At 41.6% G+C, this 13,343-nt stretch overlaps 1 protein-coding gene across 1 annotated transcript in view; it reads left to right on the forward strand.

Annotated features, from left to right (window-relative positions):
* The first annotated feature begins 9,630 nt into the window (after positions 1 to 9,630).
* Positions 9,631 to 13,343, forward strand: part of LOC138354832 (uncharacterized) — a 55,391-nt gene continuing 51,678 nt past the window's right edge. The window contains exon 1 of the mRNA XM_069309332.1: positions 9,631 to 9,910. Within this exon, the coding sequence (XP_069165433.1) occupies positions 9,631 to 9,910 (280 nt within the window). The remainder of the gene's footprint in view (positions 9,911 to 13,343) is intronic.

The raw sequence follows: 13,343 nt of genomic DNA on the forward strand, positions 1-13,343 counted from the left end.
CGGGGTCTCCTCCAACGTGCTTGTCCCTTCTCCAGTAGGGCTCCGTGGTAGAGCTGATCACGGAGGTGAGGGTCTATTATTACTTCCTTTAGAGGAAATTCATCCTCTGAGACTTTGTAACATTGTCATACTGGCTAAACTCTTTCTTATTATTATTCGTCTTCCTTTTCTTTGAGACTTGCGAGGTTGGTAACCAGGTCTTCGACTTAGCCTTATAAGGTTCACAAAGACTTTATTTTGATAAAGAAGAAAGGGGAGGAGGGAATTGTTTGGAAGACTAGGGGACGGGGGAGTGGGAGATGGTGGGGAGGACAAAAAGACAGTGGAGAGGGGAATGGTTAGGAGGACGAGGGGATGGTGGAGTGGGGGATGATGGGGAAGAAAAAGAGATGGGGGAGGGGGATATAGTGGGGAGGACGAGAGGACGGGGGAATGGGGGAATGGTTGGGAGGACTAGGGGGACGGGGAAGTCAAGAATGGTTGGGAGGACGATGGGACGGGAGGGGAGGAATGGTGGGGAAGACTGGGAGACAGGGGAATGTTGTTGTAGGCACATGCGTTGCTGAACCAGAGCAACGCGTGGCCGGGTACAGCTAGTCTTTGAATATACGTATTCAATTTTGTCTCTACTGTATCATGTTCTGTTTAGTGCTGATATATTTAACATCTTATTATTATTTCCTTTCATCTATTTCAGTACATCATTCATGTCACCACTTTCACTTCACCGAGGAAAAAATAAGTTTTCCTAATCCCTCATGTTGATGGTTTCCAATTCTTGTGCTGAACTTTGTCATCCTTTTTTGTATCCAGTTAATTGAAGTTATGTCCGCTTTAGATTCTATTTACATTTACTAAAATTGAGGTTCAAACAATTAACTGATTCTCAGCAAAAAATCCCGTTTTGTATAATTTCTAATATAGAGAGCCCAAGAAAGAAGACAGCAGTTATGTACCTTACAAATAGTTGCGAAGCTAAGGTCGCTTGCCCACGTATAACTTTCTCTTATAATAACAGTGATGACCTTCAACGTTCTTAAAATTTATATTTTCATTGTGTTGGGGTCAATCTCCCTTGAACTTGTTTCTTCAGCATTAACCATTGACCCATCACCAAGAAAATTTTGTATACAGCTATCGTCAATATACAGGTATGAAGAAAATAAAAGGAAACGCATACTGAAGTAAGTCTAAATTTAGGTATTAAATTATGTGATAGGCAAAGGAATAAGATTAGCAATTCGTTAAATGACGCGGATGATTCACTTACCATCTCATCAACTCTCCCAATCATTAACTTATTGACATCTTTATTCCTGTTTAAAGATCTTCCACGGAGTATTGGATGAAGAAGTTGGTGTCAGTATAAGGTCAACATTAACAGTTTGTCACATGAGTACACAAGTTGACTAATATTGGCATTAAGCGAATATGCAAGTTTAAAGATCAGAATGACTTAGATTTTGCAAAAATGACAATTTTCTGCAGTGGAAGATATTTCAAGTAAAAGACATTAATCTGTGAAAAACCGAAGATATTGGTTCTCGCTCTCAGGGTGAAACAAAAAACTTGGGAACAGTTAACTTAAACATGTTTAATTGAATTCCATTAAATCTAAATTTTTCGTTATATTTGTGGGAACCGACCTGTGAGATTTATATTTATTTAATTTATATAAATTTATATAGAATTTATATTTACGTTAATTTATATACTTCGATAGCAATTTGTATAATGATAAGTGGACTGTATTTCTGCAATAATCTCATAATCTCACAAATCGATCCTCTACACATTAGGGGGGGTTTATATTAATTGAATTTATATATATGCAGCCAATCAAACTACAGTATTAGACTACATACATTGAAAAGGCTCCTTATCTTATTGTACAGCAGGCCTTAGTCCACCAGGTATAACCAGGATGTAGAAACACCAAATTTTCCTCGTGTGAGGTAGCTTCCAACACCCTGGTAACTGATGCACAAAGCATGCTTCCTCGTCTTGACCTGTCAAAAGGGCGCTAGCTATAAAGCCAGAATCCTAATATATGACAGCTATATCAGAGAAAACACTGTACATGGAACCATATAGACCTGGGCTTAATTACCTTTAGTATGAGGCGATGTAATAAGACTTTTTGCTCGATGGTACCCATGTAGAAGTTTGCAAACAGGACACCTAGGGGAGAACCCATGGCGACCCCATCTACTTGCTTATACATGTGCCCATCCGGGCTCAAGAAGGGTGCCTCTTTAGTACAAGCTTGGAGTAGTTTCCTTAGAATATTTTCGGGTATGTCAAGAGGAGTACAGGCTGGATCACGATACACTCTGTCGGCTATCATCCCGATTGTCTCGTCCACAGGTACGTTGGTAAACAGCGATTCTACGTCCAACGAGGCTCTTATCCCTGTGGCACTCCAAGCTTGTACCTAGTCAACAACGGCTTCTCCAATGGTTTCGTCGAAGACTTCATAAGAAGGAAAGTGAAACGTCATGCAACCTCTGAAGAGACAACTAACACAACACCTATACCGCCTATTAGACTATTTTACAGGAACTTCTTTTCCACAGCTCATAAAACAGAGGAAAGGGTCCTGAAAGATATTGTTAATAGAAACGTTATCCCTACAGACAAAAATCAGAGGATACAACTGACGATTTACTATAAAACCAGAAAAACGGCCAGCATACTCATGAGAAACTCTCCAGACACAAAGCAGAACGCTTTAAAAGAGACCAACGTCGTCTATGCCTTCAAATGCCCACTTGGGGACTGTAAGCTCCAAAAAAAACAGTATATAGGCAAGACAACAACATCTCTTTCTAGGCGTTTAACGATGCATAAACAACAGGGCTCCATTAAGGAACATATAATCTCTTCCCACAACCAAACCATCGCCAGAGAAATCCTAGTAAACAACCCAGAAATCATCGATAGATACAGCGATAGCAGGCGGCTTGACGTTTGCGTGGCACTACACATTAAGAAGTCAACACCAGCAATCAACAGCCAATTAATGCATAACTATATTCTACCCACCTCAAGACTCCGCTCCAATATAGAAGCATAGGCTTTCTACAATCACTTACATTTCAATACCCATTGTTTCGTGTTCTGTCTTGTGTTGATGAAATTAATACCCTATTAATGCCACCTCTTGTTCTGTCTTGTGTTGATGAAATTAATACCCTATTAATGCCACCTCACCCCATCCACCTCACTCAAATGTAGATATAAACAAAAATCGGAGATGTGTAAGTTCTATTCAGTTGTGTATTTGTAAACTAAAGTCTTTGAAAATGTAATAAGTTTTACGAAACGCGCTCGTGTCGCGTCAGACTAGAAATAAAAATGAATTTTGGAGAATTAATTTTTGAATTACTTCCAACAGTGAAAAGAAATGTACGAAAGATTGAGAAAATTCGTGTTAGAATTATTATTCTTACTTTTTCGGTCATACTTAATAATATATGTCTACAAGAAAGACTGCTACCAAAATATACTAAAATATATATATATATATATATATATATATATATATATATATATATATATATATATATATATATATATATATATATATATATATATATATATATATATATGTCGTACCTAGTAGCCAGAATGCACTTCTCAGCCTAATATGCAAAGCCCGATTTGCCTAATAAGCCAAGTTTTCATGAATTAATTGTTTCTCGACTACCTAACCTACCTAACCTAACCTAACCTAACTTTTTCGGCTACCTAAACTAACCTAACCTATAAAAATAGGTTAGGTTAGGTTAGGTAGGGTTGGTTAGGTTCGGTCATATATCCACGTTAATTTTAACTCCAATAAAAAAAAATTGACCTCATACATAATGAAATGGGTAGCTTTATCATTTCATAAGGAAAAAATTAGAGAAAATATAATAATTCAGGAAAACTTGGCTTATTAGGCAAATCGGGCCTTGCATAGTATGCCGAGAAGTGCGTTCTGGCTACTAGGTACGACATATATATATATATATATATATATATATATATATATATATATATATATATATATATATATATATATATATATATATATATATATAATATATATATATAATATATATATATAATATATATATATAATATATATATATATTATATATATATATATATGTCGTACCTAGTAGCCAGAATGCACTTCTCAGCCTACTAAGCAAGGCCCGATTTGCCTAATAAGCCAAGTTTTCCTGAATTAATATATTTTCTCTAATTTTTTTCTTATGAAATGATAAAGCTACTCATTTAATTATGTATGAGGGCAATTTTTTTTTATTGGAGTTAAAATTAACGTAGATATATGACCGAACCTAACCAACCCTACCTAACCTAACCTAACCTATCTTTATAGGTTAGGTTCGGTTAGGTAGCCGAAAAAGGTAGGTTAGGTTAAGTTAGATAGGTTAGGTAGTCGAAAAACAATTAATTCATGAAAACTTGGCTTATTAGGCAAATCGGGCCTTGCATAGTAGGCTGAGAAGTGCGTTCTGGCTACTAGGTACGATATATATATATATATATATATATATATATATATATATATATATATATATATATATGTCGTACCTAATAGCCAGAACGCACTTCTCAGCCTACTATTCAAGGCCCGATTTGCCTAATAAGCCAAGTTTTCATGAATTAATGTTTTTTCGTCTACCTAACCTACCTAACCTAACCTAACCTAGCTTTATTTGGCTACCTAACCTAACCTTACCTATAAATATAGGTTAGGTTAGGTTAGGTAGGGTTGGTTAGGTTCGGTCATATATCTACGTTAATTTTAACTCAAATAAAAAAAAATTGACCTCATACATAGAGAAAAGGGTTGCTTTATCATTTCATAAGAAAAAAATTATAGTAAATATATTAATTCAGGAAAACTTGGCTTATTAGGCAAATCGGGCCTTGAATAGTAGGCTGAGAAGTGAGTTCTGGCTACTAGGTACGACATATATATATATATATATATATATATATATATATATATATATATATATATATATATATGTCGTACCTAGTAGCCAGAACGCACTTCTCAGCCTACTATGCAAGGCCCGATTTGCCTAATAAGCCAAGTTTTCATGAATTAATTGTTTTTCGACAACCTAACCTACCTAACCTAACCTAACCTACCTTTTTCGGCTACCTAACCTAACCTAACCTATAAAGATAGGTTAGGTTAGGTTAGGTAGGGTTGGTTAGGTTCGGTCATATATCTACGTTAATTTTAACTCCAATAAAATAAAATTAACATCATACATAATGAAATGGGTAGCTTTATCATTTCATAAGAAAAAAATTAGAGAAAATATATTAATTCAGGAAAACTTGGCTTATTAGGCAAATCGGGCCTTGCATAGTAGGCTGAGAAGTACGTTCTGGCTACTAGGTACGACATATATATATATATATATATATATATATATATATATATATATATATATATATATATATATATATATATATATATATATATATTATTAAATATGACCGAAAAAGTAAGATTAATAATTCTAACACGAATTTTCTCAATCTTTCGTACATTACGCTTCACTGTTGGAGGTAAATCAAAAATCAATTCTCCAAAATTCATTTTTATTTCTAGTCTGACGCGACACGGGTGCGTTTCGTAAAACTTATTACATTTTCAAAGACTTTAGTTCACAAATACACAACTGATTAGAACTTACGTATCTCCGATTTTATATCTACATTTGAGTGAGGTGGGAGGGGTGATGTGGCATTAACACAAGACAGGACAAGAGGGGATATTAATAGGGTATTAAAAGTATCAACACAAGACAGAACACAAACAATGGGTATTGAATAGAAGTGTTTGTAGAAAGCCTATTGGTCCATATTTCTTGATGCTTCTATATTGGAGCGGAGTCTTGAGGTGGGTAGAATATAGTTGTGCACAACTATATTCTACCTACTTCAAGTCCCCCGAACCAATATGGAAGCAGCAAGAGGAAGTATGGGCCAATAGACCTTCTGCAGACCTACCACAACTACTATTCTACCCACTTGTGTAAAAATGTCAACATACCTGCAGTATATGGCGGGTTTCAAGCCCATGTCAACTAAGACCCCGAGCAAGATTCACTAGTTCATTAAAATTGGTTAATAATACCAACGAGCGTTTTATTTCTGGTTTAAACTTGGGAGCTTGTTTGTAGAACGTTCCTTTTGCTTGACCAAACGCGAAATTCAAGATCGATTTTGGGTATTTTTACTTCTACTCAGTTTCAAATATTTTCATTATTTCTTCATCAAAAAAATCCGGGCATCAAACTCTCAGGACTCTGAGAAACATACCAGAAAATACTGCCCGCTTAACCAGAATAGGATGATTTGAGTAAAAATGAACATACGAGCACACATTGGTAGGTTTCATATACACATTGAATTTGAAATTCTTACCGATCCTATGAATCATGATGTCTAAAAAAGGTCGAACACCATTCTCTTCATTCTCAATTATGAATTTAATTGACGGAACCAATGAATTAAGCTGAATGAGGAGATCAGTTTGGTCTTGGTTAACCGGCCACAGGCACAAAATATCTTCAACGTTTCTATTCCACTCCAAATTTGAGGGCAAAATCCTGGGTAAGATATTCGTTTCAAAACACTCAAATGTACAAATTGTTCAAAACCGGGGAGAGTGGATTACCCATCGCCATGCTAAATGTTTGTTTATAAAATGGCGATGGGTAATCCGGCCGACGGAGTAATGGTCTCATTGCCTACGAGGGACTAGTCATAGAGTATGCAGCCCATCATGAAGCCCCCACCTAAAGAATCGCATTAGGAAACTAGAAAAGGAATAAGTATTTGCGACGAGGTTAGTCCCAGAGCTGCTGGATGGGATAAAAAGAACGACTGAAGAAACTGAACCTGACAACGTTAGAACAAAAGGACGGAGCGGAGAGATATGATAGTAGCATACAAAATACTTAGGGGGATTAACGGAGTATAAATAGACGAAATTTTCCCACGGAATACCAACAGACCATGACTTAGGTTGAACCTGGAAACGCAGATGAGTCATAGAGATGTTAGAAAGTTTTCTTTTAGCATGAGAGTAGTGGGGAAATAATATTGATTATTGCTATAAACACCCTACTGGTACTTCGGAGCTAATTAACTGTTTAATAATTGTAAACAAAGCCGCCAAAGATTGAGAAAAGATGTCCTGGTTAGTAAGTGCATGAGTAACCGCTTCGTGAATCTGGCCCCAGACCAGCCCTATACTCTTATTTCATCTATTGTATTTACCTATCAGTACTTACCTATCATTGGCTACGGAAAATGAGTCCCGCTTGTAAATTCCTTTCAGTTTCTTGTATGTTATGATCATGTTCCCTTTGTTTCTTGTCTCCTCCAGCGTCGTGAGGTTTACTTCCCTTAACCTGTCCTCATAACTCAGCCCTTATTGATCTACTTATAATCTTGTTGTAGGTTTTAACTTTAAATTTTATTTTTCCAAAGGTGGGGATTCCTGGCCGGTGCCCCATGTTCCACTGCTGGTCTAACAAAGGGTGACCTTGAAAGTAGAGGGCCTCGAAAGAGTCGTAAAACGGTACTGTCGTCTAGGCTTCTAAACGACGTTCTAATGCTTCTCAGTGTCTTATAAGCTGACGATGTTTCCCTTGTCTATGTGAGCCTCTGGAGAGAGTACTGGAATTATATCCATTCCGAAACCTTCTTTCTCTTTGACTCCTGTAGTTGACCTCCCATTATAGTTTACATAACTCCTGGGCTCCTTTGTCCCTTTCCCTATTGTATAACTCCCAAACACTCGGGTGCAGGCAAAGTGGTCCGTCCACCGGTCGCTCCAACTGCAGATACACAGAGAAATCCCACTAACTTGGGTGTAGTGCGGTGAAGTTGGATTGGCTTCAGTAGAGGCCTCCAGACTCCCTGAGGTTCTAGTACAATACTGGTTGTATAACTTGTAACAAGTTGGGGTGGTACAGTGGTAAGCAGAGCGGCGGGGGAGTTCTTCGGTCATGGGTTCGAATCATCTCAGAGCTTCAGTTGATTATCTCAGTGATATACAACATGTTAGTGGGATGTCTCTGTGTAATAGATGACGCCGTTATGTTATTGATTAGTTGTTGTGGTTATATAAGGTAATGTAGTTGTTGATGTTATACTCACCTAATTGTGCTTGCGGGGGTTGAGCTTTGGCTCTTTGGTCCCGCCTCTCAACTGTCAATCAACTGGTGTACAGATTCCTGAGCCTACTGGGCTTTATAATATCTACATTTGAAACTGTGTATGGAGTCAGCCTCCACCACATCACTTCCTAGTGCATTCCATTTATTAACTACTCTGACACTGAAAAAATTCTTTCTAACGTCTCTGTGGCTCATCTGGGTACTAAGTTTCCACCTGTGTCCCCTTGTTCGTGTCCCACCCGTGCTGATGAGTTTGTCTTTGTCCACCCTGTCAATTCCCCTGAGAATTTTGTAGGTGGTTATCATGTCTCCCCTTACTCTTCTGTTTTCCAGGGATGTGAGGTTCAGCTCCTTTAGCCTTTCCTCGCAGCTCAATCCTCTCAGTTCCGGGACGAGCCTGGTGGCATACCGCTGAATCTTCTCTAACTTTGTCTTGTATTTAACTAGGTATGGACTCCAGGCTGGAGCTGCATACTCCAGGATTGGTCTTACATAAGTGGTATACAGGGTTCTGAAAGATTCCTTACACAAGTTTCTGAAGGCAGTTCTTATGTTGGCCTGTCTAGCATATGCCGCTGATGATATTCTTTTGATGTGGGCCTCTGGGGACAGGTTCGGTGTGATATCAACCCCCACCTCCTTCTCTCTATTTGACTCTTGCAGGATTTTCCCTCCCAGATGATACCTTGTGCTCAGCCTCCTGCTCCCTTCGCCTAATTTCATCACCTTACACTTTCCCGAGTTGAACTTTTGCAGCCATTTTCTAGACCATTCCTGCAGTTTATCCAGGTCATCCTGTAGTCTCTGTCTATCTTCATCCGTCTTGATTCTTTTCATAATTTTTGCACCATCAGCAAACATCGAGAGGAATGAGTCTATTTCCTCTGGAAGATCGTTCACATATATTAGAAACAGGATGGGCCCAAGTACTGAGCCCTGTGGGACTCCGCTGATACATTGTATTGTTGTTGTTGTTGATGCTGTAGATGGTATTGTTATTGTTGATGATGATGTGAATGGCATTGTTGGTGTTGATGTCAGTATAGATGATATCGTTGATGTTGATGTTATATGTATCAGTAAGAAAATCATTTAGAGCAATGAGGCGACTCGATCCATCGATCACGGTACAGACGCGCACCTTACCCCTGTACCACAATAATGTATAAGTTACACATTTTTCACTAATTCCTGGACGGAAGTCGTGGAGCCACTCGAGGAAGCCGCCAGACTTCCTGTGAATTCAGTGGAAACCCATGTTGTATAACTTACCCCATGTCGTGGTGCAGGGGCAAGGTCCGCGGCTGTGAATACCTTGATTGCAGGTTCGAGTCACCTCATTGTTCTAAATGATTTCCTCACTAATATTCATCACGTTTGTGTGATTTCTTTGAGTATAGATGTTATGAAATATATTGATGTTGTTGTGGATGTTGTACATGATGCTGATGTTATTGACGATGTTTTAGACGGTGTTGTTAACGTTGCAGATAACGGTATATCTGTTGATGGTTGTGGTAGTGCTGATGTAGTATATAGTGAGGTCTCCGTTATTGGTGGCGGAGGTAGTGATGTTGTCACTGATGATATTGACGTTATTCTTGTGGTTCTTAACGATAATTGTGTTGAAGTGGCTGTCGTTGACAGTGTTGGTACTGAAGACGGGGCTGTCGTTGACAGTGTTGGTACTGAAGACGGGGCTGTCGTTGACAGTGTTGGTACTGAAGACGGGGCTGTCGTTGACAGTGTTGGTACTGAAGACGGGGCTGTCGTTGACAGTGTTGGTACTGAAGACGAGGCTGTCGTTGACAGTGTTGGTACTGAAGACGGGGCTGTCGTTGACAGTGTTGGTACTGAAGACGAGGCTGTCGTTGACAGTGTTGGTACTGAAGACGGGGCTGTCGTTGACAGTGTTGGTACTGTAGACGAGGCTGTCGTTGACAGTGTTGGTACTGAAGACGGGGCTGTCGTTGACAGTGTTGGTATTGAAGACGGGGCAGTCGTTGACAGTGTTGGTACTGAAGACGGGGCTGTCTTTGACAGTGTTGGTACTGAAGACGGGGCTGTCGTTGACAGTGTTGGTACTGAAGACGGGGCTGTCGTTGACAGTGTTGGTACTGAAGACGGGGCTGTCGTTGACAGTGTTGGTATTGAAGACGGGGCAGTCGTTGACAGTGTTGGTACTGAAGACGGGGCTGTCTTTGACAGTGTTGGTACTGAAGACGGGGCTGTCGTTGACAGTGTTGGTACTGAAGACGGGGCTGTCGTTGACAGTGTTGGTACTGAAGACGAGGCTGTCGTTGACAGTGTTGGTACTGAAGAAGGGGCTGTCGTTGACAGTGTTGGTACTGAAAAAGGGGCATTCGTTGACAGTGTTGGTACTGAAGACGAGGCTGTCGTTGACAGTGTTGGTACTGAAGACGAGGTTGTCGTTGACAGTTTTGGTACTGAATGGGGCTGTCGTTGACAGTGTTGGTACTGAAGACGGGGCTGTCGTTGACAGTGTTGGTACTGAAGACGAGGTTGTCGTTGACAGTGTTGGTACTGAAGACGGGGCTGTCGTTGACAGTGTTGGTACTGTAGACGAGGCTGTCGTTGACAGTGTTGGTACTGAAGACGGGGCTGTCGTTGACAGTGTTGGTACTGAAGACGGGGATGTCGTTGACAGTGTTGGTACTGAAGACGGGGCTGTCGTTGACAGTGTTGGTACTGAAGACGAGGCTGTCGTTGACAGTGTTGGTACTGAAGACGGGGCTGTCGTTGACAGTGTTGGTACTGAAGAAGGGACTGTCGTTGACAGTGTTGGTACTGAAGACGAGGCTGTCGTTGACAGTGCTGGTACTGAAGACGAGGTTGTCGTTGACAGTGTTGGTACTGAAGCCGGAGCTGTCGTTGACAGTGTTGGTACTGAAGACGGGACTGTCGTTGACAGTGTTGGTACTGAAGACGGGGCTGTCGTTGACAGTGTTGGTATTGAAGACGGGGCTGTCGTTGACAGTGTTGGTACTGAAGACGAGGCTGTCGTTGACAGTGTTGGTACTGAAAAAGGGGCTGTCGTTGACAGTGTTGGTACTGAAGACGAGGCTGTCGTTGACAGTGTTGGTACTGAAGACGAGGTTGTCGTTGACAGTGTTGGTACTGAAGACGCGGCTGTCGTTGACACTGTTGGTACTGTAGACGAGGTTGTCGTTGACAGTGTTGGTAATGAAGACGGGGCTGTCGTTGACAGTGTTGGTTCTGAAGACGGGGCTGTCGTTGACAGTGTTGGTACTAAAGACGGGGCTGTCGTTGACAGTGTTGGTACTGAAGACGAGGCTGTCGTTGACAGTGTTGGTACTGAAGACGAGGCTGTCGTTGACAGTGTTGGTACTGAAGACGAGGCTGTCGTTGACAGTGTTGGTACTGAAGACGAGGCTGTCGTTGACAGTGTTGGTACTGAAAAAGGGGCTGTCGTTGACAGTGTTGGTACTGAAGACGAGGCTGTCGTTGACAGTGTTGGTACTGAAGACGAGGTTGTCGTTGACAGTTTTGGTACTGAATGGGGCTGTCGTTGACAGTGTTGGTACTGAAGACGGGGCTGTCGTTGACAGTGTTGGTACTGAAGACGGGGGCTGTCGTTGACAGTGTTGGTACTGAAAACGAGACTGTCGTTGACAGTGTTGGTACTGAAGACGAGGCTGTCGTTGACAGTGTTGGTACTGAAGACGGGGCTGTCGTTGACAGTGTTGGTACTGTAGACGAGGCTGTCTATGACAGTGTTGGTACTGAAGACGAGGCTGTCGTTGACAGTGTTGGTACTGAAAAAGGAACTGTCGTTGACAGTGTTGGTACTGAAGACGAGGCTGTCGTTAACAGTGTTGGTACTGAAGACGAGGCTGTCGTTGACAGTGTTGGTATTGAAGACGGAGCTGTCGTTGACAGTGTTGGTACTAAAGACGAGGCTGTCGTTGACAGTGTTGGTACTGAAGACGAGGCTGTCTTTGACAGTGTTGGTACTGAAGACGAGGCTGTCGTTGACAGTGTTGGTACTGAAGACGAGGCTGACGTAAACAGTGTTGGTACTGAAGACGAGGCTGTCGTTGACAGTGTTGGTACTGAAGACGGGGCTGTCGTTGACAGTGTTGGTACTGAAGACGAAGCTGTCGTTGACAGTGTTGGTACTGAAGACGAGGCTGTCTTTGACAGTGTTGGTACTGAAGACGAGGCTGTCGTTGACAGTGTTGGTACTGAAGACGGGGATGTAGTTGACAGTGTTGGTACTGAAGACGGGGCTGTCGTTGACAGTGTTGGTACTGAAGACGGGGCTGTCGTTGACAGTGTTGGTACTGAAGACGAGGCTGTCGTTGACAGTGTTGGTACTGAAGAAGGGGCTGTCGTTGACAGTGTTGATACTGAAAAAGGGGCTGTCGTTGACAGTGTTGGTACTGAACACGAGGCTGTCGTTGACAGTGTTGGTACTGAAGACGAGGTTGTCGTTGACAGTTTTGGTACTGAATGGGGCTGTCGTTGACAGTGTTGGTACTGAAGACGAGGCTGTCGTTGACAGTGTTGGTACTGAAGACGAGGCTGTCGTTGACAGTGTTGGTACTGAAGACGGGGCTGTCGTTGACAGTGTTGGTACTGAAGACGGGACTGTCGTTGACAGTGTTGGTACTGAAGACGGGGCTGTCGTTGACAGTGTTGGTATTGAAGACGGGGCTGTCGTTGACAGTGTTGGTACTGAAGACGAGGCTGTCGTTGACAGTGTTGGTACTGAAGACGAGGCTGTCGTTGACAGTGTTGGTACTGAAGACGGGGCTGTCGTTGACAGTGTTGGTACTGAAGACGAGGCTGTCGTTGACAGTGTTGGTACTCAAGACGGGGCTTTCGTTGACAGTGTTGGTACTGAAGACGAGGCTGTCGTTGACAGTGTTGGTACTGAAGACGGGGCTGTCGTTGACAGTGTTGGTACTGAAGACGAGGTTGTCGTTGACAGTGTTGGTACTGAAGACGAGGCTGTCGTTGACAGTGTTGGTACTGAAGACGGGGCTGTCGTTGACAGTGTTGGTACTGAAGACGGGGCTGTCGTTGACAGTGTGGGTACTGAAGACGAGGGTGTCGTTGACAGTGTTGGTACTG

The sequence above is a fragment of the Procambarus clarkii genome, chromosome 64, assembly GCF_040958095.1.
Source record: "Procambarus clarkii isolate CNS0578487 chromosome 64, FALCON_Pclarkii_2.0, whole genome shotgun sequence".
Taxonomy (NCBI): domain Eukaryota; kingdom Metazoa; phylum Arthropoda; class Malacostraca; order Decapoda; family Cambaridae; genus Procambarus; species Procambarus clarkii.